Source organism: Lutjanus erythropterus, chromosome 14 (assembly GCF_056507025.1).
Source record: "Lutjanus erythropterus isolate fLutEry1 chromosome 14, fLutEry1.hap2, whole genome shotgun sequence".
NCBI lineage: Eukaryota > Metazoa > Chordata > Actinopteri > Lutjaniformes > Lutjanidae > Lutjanus > Lutjanus erythropterus.
This window is the reverse complement of record NC_139330.1, coordinates 30567493-30584478: the sequence shown is the minus strand read 5'-3', so window position 1 is coordinate 30584478 and position 16986 is coordinate 30567493. Positions and strand designations below refer to the sequence as shown.

Here is a 16986-nt window from a genome sequence, read left to right as displayed (position 1 = left end):
GAGTCTCTTTTGTCATAATTTGCGCTTCATAATGGATCACACATTTTCAATGGGAGACAGATCTAGTCTGCAGGGAGGTCAGTCTAGTGCCCGAACTCTTTTACTCCAAAGTCACGCCACTGGAACATGTGCAGAATGTGTCTTGCCTTGCTGAAATAAGCAGGGATGTCCCTGGGTGGCAGCATATGTCCCTCCAAAACCTGTATGTTCCTTTCAGCATTAATGGGGCCTCCACACCCCCATACCAGATGCTGGTCTTAGCCTTTCTTTAGCCTGGAGGACATGATGTCCATGATTTTCAAAAGCAATTTGAAATTCAATTCAGTTCAATAATCTATTGCCATATCAACCACAGTTAATTGTAATTTGTTCCTGTGAGCTCTACACAAGGAAAAACAACATTAAATGTGATCACAAATAACACAAAATGCATAAAGATAAAAGACAGGTAGAGCAAAACCATGTCCCCATACCAGGGCGCGATCTCACGAGACCACAGCACACTTTTCCATTTTGCATCCAGTCCAACTCAGATGAGCTCGGGACACAGAGAAGTCGGCACCATTTCTGAATGTTGCTGATATAAGCTTTTCGCTTTGCATGGTCGAGTCTTAATCTGCACTGTTAGAGGCCAAGGTGAACCGCTGTGTTTACTGACGAGTTTCCAAAGTCTTCCTAACTTTTACCATCTTTAGTTGTCCCAACTTTTTTAAAAACATGTTGCAAGGATTGAAATCAGAGCATATATCTACAAAAAAAACAACAAAGTTTATCAGTTTGAACATTAAATATCTTGTCTTTCTGTCAAGAAGGACTTGTAAATCTTTTTTTGCAACTGGGGTTTGTACGTCTTTGACATCACCATAACTACCTGCAATAAAATTGTTCTCGTGTGTTTCCACAGTACTGCAAACGGTCCTCCCAGCCCCGCCAGGGAAACGTTTGCGAGTCCAGCTTTGCCCACTGCAACATCTCCACCACGCCATCCAGCAGCTCCAGGGGCACAGCGAAACATCACAGGTACGACACATAATTGCAACGCACCGACACACGCAGGTGGAGTGTTACACAGGAGATGCAGCTGTGCCCTCCGCTCGCTGCAGGAAACAGCAGCAATGCAAATTACAGCAACAATAGGCAACTTCAGTGTCCCGTCCTATAATCAGCAGGGGCTCAGTGAAGAGAGAAATTGAATTATCCACATTACAGTGCAGCCAAAGCTAATTGCTGATTTACGGAAGAATGATAGTAATTATGATTAAGGCTATAAACATGTTAATAAGCATATCTATAACAGTCATGAACACAGAGGAGATGCGACAGAGATAAAACGGGAAGCACATGTGCGGGGATTTATGAGCCGGTGCAGACGTGTAAATTCCTGTAAGCTTTTTCTCACACTGCTCAGTGGTGTGTTAGATCTGTCTGGGCTTTGGCATGTTCATCGGCAGCAACACACTCCAACACACACTTCAGTGCCCACTTCTGACGGAGTTAGGATTCACGTCTTTGCCAGGGCTGGATTTTCTGTTACACTACACACGAACAAACACATTCACCGAGCCAAGTAGAAAGGGGAGCTCCTGCAGATCAGGTTTGCACGTCAGACCGTAACCACTATTTGTATTCTGTTTTTATCGTTCCTGGGATTTTTTTTTCTCTGTAATATATTCAATGACTAATATATTAACCTTTGCCCCAGGTTTTGTGTTTTTATGTCTGTGAGAAAGAGCAAGAAGACAGCGTGATTTTTGATCCAACATGAAACGAAACCTTTCCTTGGCCAGGGGGGGAATGAATAAATGCACACATACCTCTCCTTTTTTTTTTGACTTCACTCTCTGTCATCGCTGCTCAGTTACAGACATTCACACCTGAGAGCCTCTCAGCGCACTACCTCTAACTGCTAAGCAACTCCAGCGGAGCAGCTGGGGGTTAATCACCTCTTTTCAAGGGGATCCAGGCGGTAGTTGAGAGGAGATTTTCCCAGACAAACTAGAAATACGATCAGACAACCTTCAAACAGTCCACTTCTCTTTTGGGTAAACTCCTGCAAGACTTTTCCGTCCCCTTTTTCTCTGTTGATCATAAGGTTACTTGGCCGGCAGTCTGTTGCTCTTACCACAAATGGCGTTTTTAGTGGGGTTTATTTGTTTGCAATGGCATCAGCTCAGACGGACTTGGACACTATTGTCAGGACAGCAAAGTGTGTTGGGATACCAACAGTCCAAAACAGCCAGAAAGAAAGTGGCCGAGGCTAATTCTGTATTTCGGAAATATCTCATTTAATGTGTCTTTATACAAAACTCTGCCAACACTATTAAGTGCCTGACTGTAAGCAGAGCTTCCAGTTGTTCTGGCTAAGAAGCTCATTTTTAGAGGCAAATCCATCCTTCAAAACAGCAGAGTTAAATATGAATGAGGCCCCGGAGAGGACATTCGCTACTTCAGTGAAGTAAGTTGAGATGTACTTACAAATATTCCGGCTCCAAAATCTCTTTTGAGAGACTGTGAGCAAAGCACGCACCACGCTTTCCAATTACTGTAATACCACTGATTTATCTAAGAGCAACAAGTCAACCTCACCAGAGGTCTGCTCTGAACTTGTAGCTCTTTTGTACTGCAGGACCTTTTCCAGTAACCTTTTTGGGGAACTGAGGAGCTACACTTGCATTTCAACAAGAGGAACCTTTGTCCGCTTTTCATTGTGCCTTTATACCCCTGTCTTACTGCATTTAAATCAGTGTCTTAAGTATAGCCAGAAATGTGCCAAAGGGTTGGAGGTTACACATTTTATTCCAGAGCTTAGTTGTTGGGCTCCTTAGTTGCTTGGACTTCTGGCTTGAAAAGGGTAAGGGTTAATTACTTCATCTGCTGGTCGAATTCATTTTGGTAAAGCCTTTTATAGCCCTCAAAATTTTATACCAACTTCATTTAGGATATTATTCTTTATTAATGCTTACAAGAGGTCGTCATGGGTCCAAAAGTTTGGATTTGGTCCAAAACTGACAGCCTAACCAGAAAATCAGGCATCTAGTTCATCCGTGCAAGCAGCTTTTTACATTTAAGTTTATTATTATTATTATTATTTTATTTGTACTAGTAGCCATAGCAATGATGACAGGGGTGGGTCAAACAAACACAGGATTTTCACACAGGAGTCTGTGCTGAAACCAGAAGTCAGAGTTGAACTATATAAAGTCTGTGTAAAGGAAAACACAGTTTTTCTTCTAAACACATTATACATGTTAGAAAATATTTGTGGGAAATATGTGAAAAGAATGAAAGAATTGTGGAGTTTGGCCAGTAAAATGTTTGATTTCTGCGTTTGGGATTTATTTGGGCAGACCTGAAAACATGCTTCGGTGATGGTCCCCCAGCTCTATATAAGCCCCACAAATGGATACACCACCTCACTTCAGTTCCAACAACCAACACAGAATTTAAAAAATACCATCCTGTCACCGTCCTGTGGCTATGGTGGATCAAACATGTCTGGACATGTCCAATAAACTTGCTGGACAGATTGTCCATGTTTCAGGTTGTAGTGGTGTTTGACACTGAGACAACAGAGGGGACACACCCCCAGTGTTTCATAGCAGAGAAAAATGCATTTTTTTTTCATGATTTTGGGAGCTAATTTGATATGCTTGGATATCTTTTAATCTTTCAAATCTAGGTAAGTAGTTAATAACACACCTTTCTGTAGTGTGATCAACTCAGAACACATATTTACTTGTACTTTATGGTATTTTTGAAGCTTTAAATTACTTAAGTTTCACTGCATATGTGAATTCGTCCAACAAAATTAAAGCATTATTTGAACCTGGCCTGAAATGAGGTCTGAGTCTGGTGGAATATCAGATACTATAAGAAACAATAACTCCTGAATGTTGTCTTGGTTCTTGTTTTTTTCTTTAGAAGTGGTTCCTTGTCTCACATCCCTGATCAGAGAACCCGGACAACCCATTGGGCAGCTCCACGCAGGACCCCGCCCATACCCAGGGGAAGGCTAAATCCAATCGGAGGATCCAAGTATTCCGGCCCCGCCTACCAACACCTTCAAGAAGTAGACTCATCTGAGAAGGAGGCTGAAGCACAAAGAGGGTGAGGAGAATGTATTGAACACCTAGATTATAGTTGCTGCTTAAAGGGACAGTTCACTCAGGAATCAAATATTTTTCCTCTGCCCTGCAGCGCTATTTATCCATCCATTTTATTCTGCTGTAGGTTTCTGAGTTTTGGAAATATCAGCCGCAGAGATGTGTGCTTCTTCTTGAATATAATAGACCGAGATGGCACTTGGCTTGGGGTGCTCATAGTGGCAAAAATCTTTGGAGAAATCATGGAGAAACTTTCTTTCTATGGTAGAAAGATAGTTCCTGCATGAAACTGCTCGCACCAAGGTCTGTGAATTATCGCTTTGGGATAAGACATTGCTTTTGATTGAATGATGCACCATAATCTGAATTTGTTAATCAGAAAAGCACAAATAATGCAATGCAGACAGATGCTTGTTGCTTGATGTTATTTGGGGAAAAGATTTCCTTTATACTTGTATCTAGTACATTTTTACACAATTCTAATATTATAATATATTGTAATACTAATATAATATTGTAGTTCTGTGAACGGCAATAAGATTAACACACCATGCAATATGAATGCAGCATTACTGCAATTTAAGACGATTCCCTTCACCTGTAGGATTTTTTTTTTTTTTTTAATTAACCATAAAGGGTTCCTATTTACAATGCAAATGTTTATCCAGCAAAAAATTACAGTCATATTTGGACTTTAAATGTGTGCATTCGAGAAGGGACTGATCCAATACAATATCAGTTTTCGGGCTTGTTATTGTTGTAATGCATACATCCTATATCAATAATGTAACAGTAATCTGCAGTCCAGTCTAATTCCCACAGTGCCACGTTTTCTGTTTCTACACAGTATGCTAAGTAGTACAAAAAAGGACAGAATAGCATTTTATCATTTGTACTCTGCATTTTACATTTAGATGCTGTATAAGGAAAAGGTGTCTAAATATAATGTGAAATGATACAGCTGGAGTGAACAAACATACCAGCCTCTTCACTCATGGTGTAACACTAAAGCAACACAAAAATGACAATTACCAGTATAGAGTAAACCACCATGTTCTGAACAAACTTAGTACAAGCACATTGCAAACATTAACAGAGACTAGCATGCATATTGGAGCATAAAACTTAAATTCTTAGCAATGCATCATGGGAAGTTACGCAAATGAGGGCCATCTCTCAGTCTATCAGAAGCCAGAATCCTACAGCGCCCCACAATCGTTAACAGATGCCAGTTGCATCATACAAACTACACAAACTTTCCAGTTTCAGCCTCATGTAATCTTACTAATAAGAATGAACATCAAGAAAAAAAGGTATTGGTATAGTATCAGTATCAGCATCTAAATTCATATCAGTGTGCATATATTGATATTCCATATTACAATGTAAAGCTGACCACTGAAACATGCTGTGTTTACAAGCTTTTAATATGAAGCCAGCTAAAGACTGATTTAGGTGTAATTACAGCTTAAAGATCTGGAGTATTTGAAGGTTTTATCCTCACTTCCTTCTCTCCTTCTGTCTGGCTCCTCTTAACTTCTTTGCTGTATCCTCCATGTGCTGAGTCATTTCAATGAAAGCCACTAACTGAAAAATAGAGGCCTGCCACGGACAAAGCTTTGGATTTCATTTCAAGAGTGGATATTTCAAAGCCAATTCTGTGATTTTTTTTTTTTTTTTGTCCTTTTTTAAAGACTGCGTTTCTTTTTTTTAATCTCCTTTACTCCCCCACCCCCTCCATCCCTTTGTTTCTCAATCTGCTGAGCAAAGATAAAAACAAGGTCACGTTCTGTTGTGGTCTGCAGTGCGGTGGCGTGAGTTCAAAGGAAACGCTTCGCCTGGTGTTTGTGCTTTTAAGGACATGATACACATCCAGATTCTCTTTCCCCCTCTCCGGCATCTCATCACGCCTGCACTAAAGTCTGATTCTCCAGCTTTTTAATGCGATGGCTTAGCAGGTAGACCGACAATTAAATCCTAATTCAAGCGAAACACAGGAGGGTTACACTTCTCAGGCAGGAGTGTGTGTGCAGAGCAGCCGGGGGATATGCAAATGATCGGTGTGAATGATTAGTAAGAAATGTATTCAGTGTGAAAGGCTCTTTGACCCATTTTTGGTGGGTCATGAGTCAGTGCTTTACCCACCTGGACCGGTGAGCCTCACTTCAGGCGTTTGGGTCCCAGCGGTCCCAGCTCAGGATAAAGCTCCGCATGACCTACATGCATACTAATAGAAACAGGAGGAGACAGAGACACTCACACATACAATGAGCACACATGTGCACACAAATAGCATGCAAACATTAAATTCCGTGGTGCGCGGCGTGCATGAGGGGATACAGAGTGGTGACCTTTTTTACTCAGAGCGGTTAAGTTTCCTTGTGTTTTAATCTGTTTATACAGGATATCTCATGCTTCATTTTTGCCCCAGTGTCACTATACAGGGAATCTTAAGCTGCTTAAGTATGCCTATCCTCAGCACAAGTGCTATTTTCATCAGCCCCAGTGCCACTCAAGTGCCCCTCCGGTCACCTGAAGTCCGTCCCAAGGTGTCCGTCAGGTCAGCGTAAGTGCCCTCTTGTCGGCCCAAGTGTCTTTGGGTTGGCCCAAGTGCCCACTGGTTAGCTCAGGCGTCCTTTGGTTGTCCAAAGTCTCCTCTGGTCTGCCCAGGTGTTTTTGGTTTAACCCGAATCCTTTCTGGTCAGGTCAGGGATTCTCTGGTAACTGAAGTGTCGTCTGGTTCATTTTTTCCCAAACTTGGGGTCCTGACCTCCAGCAAAAAGCTTCATGTGTTGCTGGAAGTCAGGCCTGACCACAATTGGACTTTTGGGGCTGATGTTGATGATAATATTAAGTAGAAAAAAATGTGACAGTGATATAATAATAATACAATATTATTTGTACAGAATATAATAATAATATATATATATATATATATATATATATATATATATATATATATATATATATATATATATATGCAAACACATTTTTGCAATGATCTTTCAAATATAGTTGTGACACAGATAGAGATGTGATAGAGGCAGGATATTTTACGGTTAAACTCCAAATAAACTTTATTGTCCAAAATTATATCAGGGCACTGAAATAGTAAACATTCACTAATATTTTTAATAAGTACAAATAATTATAAATAAAAAAACACAAGTAGTACAAAATTTTTGTTATTAAACTGAATTAAGAAAAAGGATAAAGTACTATTTAAAAAATGGCTATAAAGCTAACAAATAAAAATAATCTGCATTTTGTTGTGTTCAAAAAAAATGTTCATATAGGTGCATATCAGATAACATATATGCAGATACTGATATAGGCCGACATGATAGGCCAGTATTGGGCCAATAATATGGATTGATCCATATATCGGTCAGCCTTTAGAAAGGTGGCCTATATCTCAGCATTGCATTCATTCCTGTGAAGAAAACTAAATGAAATCATTGAATTAAAGATTATGAATTAAGATATAAATTTAAAAAAAATCTCACGGGAGAAAAGCAAGGTTAAGACCCGAACACAAAAGCCTCAGTCTTGCATTAGAAAAGTACGCAATTTAAACAAATAAAGAGCTGATAGCACGATGGCAAAGTGCAAAATGCAAATATGTGAGTGTGTATGATTGTTAAAAATTTAAACTATACTGTACAAATGTATTGTAAAGTTGATTAAAAAGTTCTTAAAAATATCAGGAAAACTCATCTCTGCTGAAATAATACTGGAAATAACACACTCATCCAAATCACCAGTTTGACACAAACATCCTGCAGTTATTGCGTTCAGTATTTGAGTTCATACAGTTTATCAGTTGTTCTATACTATTATTCATATATATTGAATATAATATGAAATATCCAAAAAACATGTATCAGTTTCAGACTGTTCTCATCCCTGCTCGTCAAATATTGACATTTTGTCACAACCCTTTGTCGTCTCACACAGGCACACAAGGTACCCTTTAGCATCTGTATGAGGCGCGAGTATATTTAGCCATTTGTGGCACTATAATACGCCATGAGCTTCAAGCCCAATCTCATCCCAGCCCGTCAAATACCAACACTGCTTTTTACACACACCTCAGCATCAAAGCACTATCTGTGCTGCCAGAAAGCCTTTTTTTTTTACATGGTTATGTTGTGAAATGGCCATGGAAACAAACATACATGGGTATGGTATCTTGTGGACATCACTGAATGTCACTGAAGCAACTCAAAGGAAAAAAGTCACATGACACACAAAAGATTATATACTTCTAATATTGTTTTGGTTTTTTCACATGGGGTGTGGACCCTGGTCCTATGTTTGTTTGAGCCATCCATCCACCCCACCTCCGCCAGATGTGGACTTTCTCCATCTATATGATGTCAAAAGCCTAGTGCGTCTCATACAGCTGTGGATGGGTTTGCAATGAAGTCTCTTGAAAGCCTGATGCATCTCTTTCAGCTATTATGGATTACTGTATACATCTGTATGAGTCGTTGACCTGAAAGTCCTCTGGTTAAGCAAAGTGTCCTCTGGTTGTCCCAAGCATCTTCTGGCATTCTACAATTACCCAAAGTGCCTCTCTGGTTGCCCTAAGTGCCCTCTAGTCAGCTGAAGTGACCTTTGGTTAGCCCGAATGATCCTCCGGTCGGGCCGTGTGTCATATGGTCACCCCAAGCGTCCCCTCATGGGCCAAAATGTCACTCAAGTGTCCTCTGGTTGGCCCAACTGTCTTCTGTTCACGGCAAGTGTCCTTTGCTGTCCAAATGCTGCTCTGCTTGGGCCCTTTTGCTCTGCCCCTGCCCCAGGAGCATCTGTGCATGCCACTGCACAGACTGAAAACCCCTCTTCCATGAGAAACGCACACACTCGTGCACAGACGCTGCATGAAAATCAGACATAGTTTGGGACGTACAGATGAACAGGTTGTGCTGAAAGGCGTAAGGTCACACACACACATGCAGACCAAGTTACACCCACCTACTCAGTCATTCACTCTCTAATGTATGATTTCACACAGCGGCAGATGGACGGACAGACTCTCTTTCCCGTAGTATGGTAGTGTGGGTTGCCATGGAGACATATGACCACGACTGCACAGAGACAGAGGGAGAGCTGCAGAGACAGAGACAGAAATAGAGAGACAACCAGTTTGAATCCATTCTGACACAGACGGAAAGCGTTCAAAGAGTCTAGTAAGAGAAGAAGAAACAGCAGAAGGGGGGTAAAAGGCTGTGATAGAGGGCTGTGCAGATATCATATGACAGTTAGAAAATGCTTTAAAGAAAGGTTGCCCAGTCTATTCCATGCCTGTTAGAGAAGCCTAGTGTTATCTCAACAAAATGGCTGACAGGGAGACAGAATGTCCTGTGTTGTTACTACTATTTTAAGATAAAGCTGTCTCCAAAATGGCTGACGGAGAGACTGCAGGCGTTTCTGTATTTTTGCCCGCTGTTTGCAGTATTTTAACTCCTCCGTCCCTCTTTAAGTTTGTCCTCGCTTATATCATACTGACAGCCTTCAGTTAAACAGACAGCTTGTGTACACTCGGAGAAGTAAAGGTAATAACTAGAACCACAATGGGTTCTTCAGCTTGTCCCCATTGGGGAATCCTTTTTAGTTATTAGTAGAATCTTCACTGAAAGTTCCACATGGAACCCTTTCAAAGAGTTCTTCTAAGAGCCGACCATAGATGGTTATACCTAGAATCATCTGTGATAGGTTCCGCCCAGAATCCTTTGTGAAAGATTCTCCAGAGAACCTTTCTATGGCCACTTAGAACCCCATCCAGGGGGTTCTACTGAGAAGCTTTAAATTCCAAGGGCTTTATCTAGAACCAACACCCTTTTACATTCCAAGGGTTTTGCCTAGAACCCACCCAGAGGGTTGTATCGAGAACTCTTTTATATCTTAAGTGTTTTATGTAGGAACCACGCAGGGGTTCTGCTGAGAATCTTGTTATATTCCAAGTGTTTTCTGCAGAACAAACCAGAGGATTCTTCAAGAAACTTTTCATCCATCTGCAGGGTTTTATTAAGAACCATTTTATGTTTTAAGCATTTTATGTAGAAGGGAGATTATACCAAGAACGTTTTTATATTTCAACCAACATAAAGGGTTATACCTTGACACATCTGTGAAAGGTTGCACCCAGAACTCTTTGTGAGAGCTTCTACAGAGAACCTTTCTATGATGTAACAGTTCCACAGTCTATCAAGAAACTTTCCAACTTTCCTTTAAAGGGTGCTAACAAGATCCCACCCATGGGGTTCTTCTGAGAACCTTTTTATATTCCCAACATTTTCTGCAGAACCCATCTGGGGATTCTACCAAGAACCTTTTTATATTCTAAAGGTTTTAACTAGAACCCATCCGCAGGGTTCTATTGGGAACCATTTCATATTCTAAGTATTTTATGGAGAACACACTGGGGGGATTCCACCAAGAATGTTTTTATATTCCAACCCAGCATAGAGGGTTATACCTAGAACCATCTGGTTCCACACAGAACCCCTGAGGTTCTACAGAGAACTTTTATATGGTGTAATGGTTCCACCTAGAAGTCTGCCTGAGGATTCTGTCAAGAACCTTTCCACCTGTCAAGGTTGGTGACAAAAACCCACTCGGGGGATTCTATTGGGAACTCTTTTACATTCTGAGGATTTAACCTAGAACTTACTTGGAGGGTTCTACCAAGAATCCAAGTGTTTTCCTAGAACCCACACACAGGGGGTTCTCCCAAAAACTCTTTCATGTTATGGTACAAAGAATCCTTGACAAAAAACTTCTTCAAGAATTTTAACAATCCCTGAGGAACTCTTTCAGTCCTTTGGATATAAAGGGTTCTTAATTGAACTTACAAGGAACCCTTCCATGAACCTTTTCTTCAAAACAGGGTTATTCAGAAGCAAATGGTTTTGGGTAGAACCTCAGCCCTTCGAGTGGAACCCTTTTGGTGTCCTTATATCTAAGAGTGTGTGTGTGTGTGTGTGTAGGCGTACACACCTACATGTATGTATAAATGCTTGTATCTTGTTTTCTGCAACATTTCCAGTGTTACAAGGTCACTGCATCACATTACATAGAGATTTTACTTTGACTTTAGCAGCGAACAGATGAGATATATTTATCTGTAGGGGGATGGATTAATGAAAATGACTGTTAACACTTGTACATGTAATGAGCTCCTGTGAAAGATAAAAAGCCCAGTCACTTATCTCACCTCACTTGCACACAATCTCTCTGTAATACCCCTCTAGCTGCTCCCTCGTCGCTTCAGGGTCTATATTTGAACTCTGCTTCATAGATTTTTTTGCAATCTGATTGTGTTTCAACACATCAAAAGAGAGATTTGTCTGTGAATGTTATCTTGGGAATTAGCACCCTCGCATCATCCTCTCTTATCGCTCACGGGATCCTCTCTGTGGACCCGCTAAATCTCCACTGTGGTTTTTGGTGAGGTTTTCATGTCTCGGTGAAATACTGCGGCGATAAAAGGGACGATGTGATTTCCTTTGAGTCTGGAAAAGCACCTTCTCCTCCCACCACTATTTTTGTACATCTTGATGAGGCGCATGTGTGTGTGTACGTGTGTGTGTGTGTGTGTGTGTGTGTGACGGGGTATTACGAGGGAGAGGGAGTCAAAGTTGGATTTTGACATGGCGGGAAAAGCCAGTCTTTGCAGAGGATTATGAATTATTACACAAATGAGGCTGTGCTGTAGAATGCCACTGGATTTAAACTCTGATAACACTGAAGGACAACATGGTCAGTCTTAGAAAGAGGGATTATGTGTGGGCACAGTGATGTTAGGTCAAGACCCAAATACTGTACAGACATTTGGCAGCTTTATATGTCACTTTATATTATAGTACATTGTATTATATATATTAGAATGTACCAAATTGTTTTCTTTTTTGTTTATTTCTCATGTAGACAATCAATTATTTATTACATGCATATAAAGTAATGAAACAGGCAGCTTTTGGGCAATTTTGTCACTGTTCTAGCCTGAGGAACATCAAGTTTTGCTGCTGCATTTCGTTGACTCATTTTTTTTGCAATGCGTCGCAAGCTTTGAGGACACTGTGTTTTCTCATTGAGAGAAAATGACTCTCTTTTTCCTGTCACGATTTCAATGTGCAGCTGTACCCGCCTCAGGTTGAGAGCTGGAAGCAGATGGGTTACCGCGAGGCAAACTATCACGGGAGCAAAGTGAAAGGAAAAATAGAATTACCGTAACTGTAGATTTTTTTTTCCACATATATGTTAACCACACCATAGTTGCCAGTTTAAAAAAAATGCATAATTTATAATGAACATAATTCAGGAATTTGCAGCAACATTCACTGCTGACATTATTATCTGGAGTTGGTTCACGTAACAAGGTTTCTAATGAGGTTTTTAAAATACTGCATGAGTATAACAAAGACTTCACACAGGGAAAGTGTCGCTGCGGGGTGCAGGAGAACACGATTACTCACAGCGGTGCATCTTAGCATTCAGAATAATTAAATCCAAAGTCCAACTACACCGAAACTGACACTAACATAAAGAATAGTAGCTCCTGTCAGTCTAAATATGTCAGTTTCTGCAGCTGCAACTCTAAAATTCAGATAAAATCTCACTGTAAGGACAAACTGTGGGTTTGATTTATGGTTACAGATGTAAAATTAGTAATTTCTTACTGCTTAGCTGCTTGTGATTTTCTGTGATTTCTCCCTGTGCTTTCTTGTGTCATGTAAATGTGGTCATGAACGAACAAACAACTGATAAAATATGTGCGGTTTAATTTATAAGGCTGAGCAGAAGGAAACAAACAGGCTGAGACGAACAGGGACAGACAAGCAGGAGGCACAAATGAGGACAGGTTGATAACTTGATTTGAAAAGCAACCAAAACAGCACAGCAGCAGACTGAAGCCATCCATGAGAGAAGTTGGGTAACACGAGCGGTCAGATTAAAGGGATAGTTCGGATTATTTGAAGTGGGATTATCCATAGTCAGTGTATTTCCTAGAGTAGACGGCGGTCGGCATGCACCCAGTTTGCAGAAGCAGAGAGGAGAACCAGCACGGAAGCTAAGCACTGTACTGCTGTGGACAGGGTCAGCAGCAAAACATATTGTAGATGCTTTAATAAGATCCACCTAAAAAATCAATATCACTCTGAGTGTAGACTATATTTAGAATATTTTCACCATTTTACCTTGTCATCTTTTTACCATGGGAAACTGCTGTTATATAAACCACTCCACCAAACTCCATGGGTGAAATCAGCAATTTTACCTCAGTTGCTGGTCTACTGCTACGTTGATCTCTTAGTTAATTTGTGTTATTGTGTGACTTAAGTGTCTTAAGAGGATAGTTCGGATTCGCCAAAGTCACACAGTAGCACAAACAAACAGATCAATCAAGGCAGTGGCAGACCAGCAACTCCCATATGCTAAAGAGTAAAATTACTGATTTTGCCAATGGAGTCTGGTTGAGAGAGACAGAAGGTGATATTTGGCTTACATAACGGTGGTTTCCTATCATAAAAAGCCGTCTGACAGCAAGGTGAAGGAGTGAAAATATTCTACATATACATACATACACTTACAATGATATAAATTTTTTTGAGGTGGACCTTTTTTAAGTGGATAAACTACCTTTTGTTGCTGTCACTGTCCATAGCAGTACACTGCTTAGCTTCCGTGCTGGTACTCTTCTATGCTTCTCCAAACTGGGGGCGTGCTAAATCGACTGTAGGTAATGACAATTGACAATTGATAATAAAACCTCACATTAAATAATGTGAACTACGCCTTTGAGAAAACATAACATGCAAAAATACACTTTGGGGAAAAACAGAAGATGACTGAAGGAATAGAAGAAGAAGGTGGGGGTATGACTGAAGGTTGAGATTAAAAACTTGAAAGACGTATAAAAGATCTACCGATCATAGCTTGAATCAGTGCAGTTATACAGTCTCTGAGCAGGAGTGATTCAAAGAGGATTTTCAAACAAAGCGAGTGGTCTTGACCCAAAAGCGGAACGACTCAAAAGGAACAAAAAAAATCGATAGAAATTAACTGCACGTGATGCTTGATTACCTCAACCGCCCTTGACCGAAGCTGAGCGCCTTCCACTTTAAAACAAAAATTCTCATTTTCAACACACTTCAAGTCATTGAATCAATAATATAAAAAGTGAACTCTGGGTTACCTCTTCACTTATATAAGGCAGTGGAGGTTTTTGGACTTTGTGTGTGTGCGCGGACTCAGATAAAAAGAGATGAAAGAAAGATGTCAGATCCGTCCTCTTCCCTCTCAGCATCCTTGGTTAGCCTGTGAGATGGCAAAGGGCGGAGAGCTGTCCCCGGTGTATTCTTTAAGGGCTTCAGCGTGGGAGTTTGAAAAGGCGATCGAGTTGAAACCACACTCAAAGACACAATGGCTTCTTCTCGAAGTGAAGTGAGGAAGTTTCTCTCAAGTCGAATAACCTTTGCTCCCTTCTCTTTTCCCCTCCTGTCTTGTCCTTCATTTTCTTTTTCAGTTGCCCGATGCAGGGGGAGAACCACCATGATGACCCCAGACGAGATGCCTTCCTACATATGCAAACCCCTGTGTCCATGGAGACAACATTGCCATCGCCTTGGAGCAGCCGCGTGGAGGTGCGTTCGGGCCTTTGCGCCCCGCCCCAGCACGGCGACTTCAACCCTGCCACCCGCAGCCTGCGCAGGCCCGGACGCCGCCACAGCCACTCCCCGCCACCTCCATTCCGCTCCTGCTCCATCCCCATCATCCCTTCCGTCCAGTGTCACCATGACAACGAGGTGTCTTGTATGCAAACCAGCATCACCCCCGCGACCGCGGCGATGTCAGTCACCTGCGGAGCCGTGCCCTGCAAGGAAGCGAGGAGGGCGAAGCTAGTGCACGCTGCGCTGGCCTCCTCCTCCTGCTCGTCCGCCATCGGCCAGCAGCAGGACGAGGTGGCCCTGCTACTGGAGGAGGCACAGGAGCAGCTCAGGGCGTTGGCGCTGGCTCACAGGAAGCAGGAGGAAGGCGGGATGAGCGGTGGCAGCACCGGCTCAATGGCAGCGCTGGTGGAGGCTAGAGAAACTGTTTGCTTCCTGAACCTTAACGGAGGAAGTGCCGGGGCGCTGAGCTGTAACGGACCCACGCAGACCCAGTTACTCAGCCCCAGCCTATCACACAGAGACCTGGGCCAAACCAGCCAATGAGAGGACATCACTTAGGGACATTCACTTTCGGTTTGACAGCGTTCGACAGACTTTGGTGTTCTGCATCCGCGGGACACAAATGGAAATGCTGAAGTAAAAAAAAAAAAAAAGTAATATCATGGAAATTCTGAAAATGTGCTGATGATATGCATACTGTGTGGAAACAAACATACAAACACTTCTCCAGTGGCCGCCTTTACACCTGACTGACAGTATGGAAAAAGAGAAAAAAATATTTACATGCATTTATTTACAAAAACAAGAGAAACACTTCTACTTAGGCAAAAAGAAACCAAATAGTCTGTCAAATCCATGGTGTTTTTAATTGTAAAAAGAATATATAAATATATATATAAATATATATGGATATAAATATATGGAATTCAAAAAGTGACCAAGTACAAAGTTGAAGAACACAGGAATGATGTAACTATTTTTCTTTCTTTTTTTTCTTCTCCCTGTTTTGTATTAACTCTGTCACATTTTGGTTCTCGCTCAATTCTAATGAAAAGAACTTCATGATCGTCCTGCCGCACGTCCACGAGCCGGATTCTGCGAGCCTGCACAGAATCCAAGATGGCCGACGAGGAGGGAGCCTCCACACACGCGTTTCTCCCCCCCTTTCTCTCTCTTGCCTTTTGAAAACCCAGCCAAGAATTACAGTATACAGCCCTCTGCGGTGACCGACAAGACTTCGAGGATGTAGGACGCAAAGCATAAAACTCCTCGGCGGTGTTTGTGTGGAGGAATCACGGGACGAGAGGAAGGAGAAGAAAAAAAAAAACAGGAAATGACTTCTTCTTCAGTTGGTCTGATGTGGGAGGGCAGATTGTTAAAGACAGCCCAGACGCTGACTCCCCTCTCAGCCAGTGTTTCAAACCGATCTAGATTATTTTTGTTTTTGTTACAAATGATATTTTCACACACATATGCACACACACACTCACCTGTGCATTATTTTTCCGTTGATGGTTGGATGAATGGACAGATGGACGAAGGAAGGACAGAGGGCTAAGGATTACCACAGGAGCTAACGTGACATCTTTTTTTAGTTTCTTTTCTTTTTCCGTTTTTTGGTTATTAACGAACAATGCTGCTTTCTGGGGCTGATGGGAGGGAGAACCACACGGTTTTGGGTATTGAAACAAGAAATAAATGTCTCTATGTTGTATCCTATGAATTGGAAGCTTTTGAATCTCTGTATGAAGTTACAGCCAAATGTTTCTGGTGACTAAAAGTGAAAAAAAAATGGTTGCAATTCTGGTAAAGATTTTTCAAAATAACAGTTGTTTTGGTGGATTGCTTGGAAGACATTTTGACTCCTTAAAAGCGCCCTGTCCAAACACTCACGCTGGATAACATCAGTACTACTTATCCTTTGGCCTTTTCACAGCTAACATGGTCTAAACTGACTTGAGAGCAGTATTCACAAAGTTCTTTCTCTAACCCATGAAAGTAGCTGGTAGCTCTTTTCACCATGTTGCCCAAAGTACAGAAATGAATGATAAATTATGTTTTAAAATATAGTTCAATTTCAAAATCCCATATTGTAGATCCATTTATGAAAAGATCTTGATACCAGGATTTCCAAAACCCAAATGTTTCCATCCTTACAATGTTTTTATGGGTTCTGAAACAGGTTTTAATTTCAGTAGTGAACACTG

General features: G+C 41.3%; 1 protein-coding gene across 1 annotated transcript in view; it reads left to right on the top strand.

The window, feature by feature from the left end:
* Nucleotides 1-16603, top strand: part of nrg3a (neuregulin 3a) — a 608543-nt gene extending 591940 nt beyond the window's left edge. Inside the window, exons 7-9 of the mRNA XM_084735640.1 lie at nucleotides 905-1020; nucleotides 3922-4107; nucleotides 14635-16603. Of these exons, the coding sequence (XP_084591766.1) occupies nucleotides 905-1020; nucleotides 3922-4107; nucleotides 14635-15322 (990 nt within the window). The 3' untranslated portion in view covers nucleotides 15323-16603. The remainder of the gene's footprint in view (nucleotides 1-904; nucleotides 1021-3921; nucleotides 4108-14634) is intronic.
* Nucleotides 16604-16986: the final 383 nt, after the last annotated feature.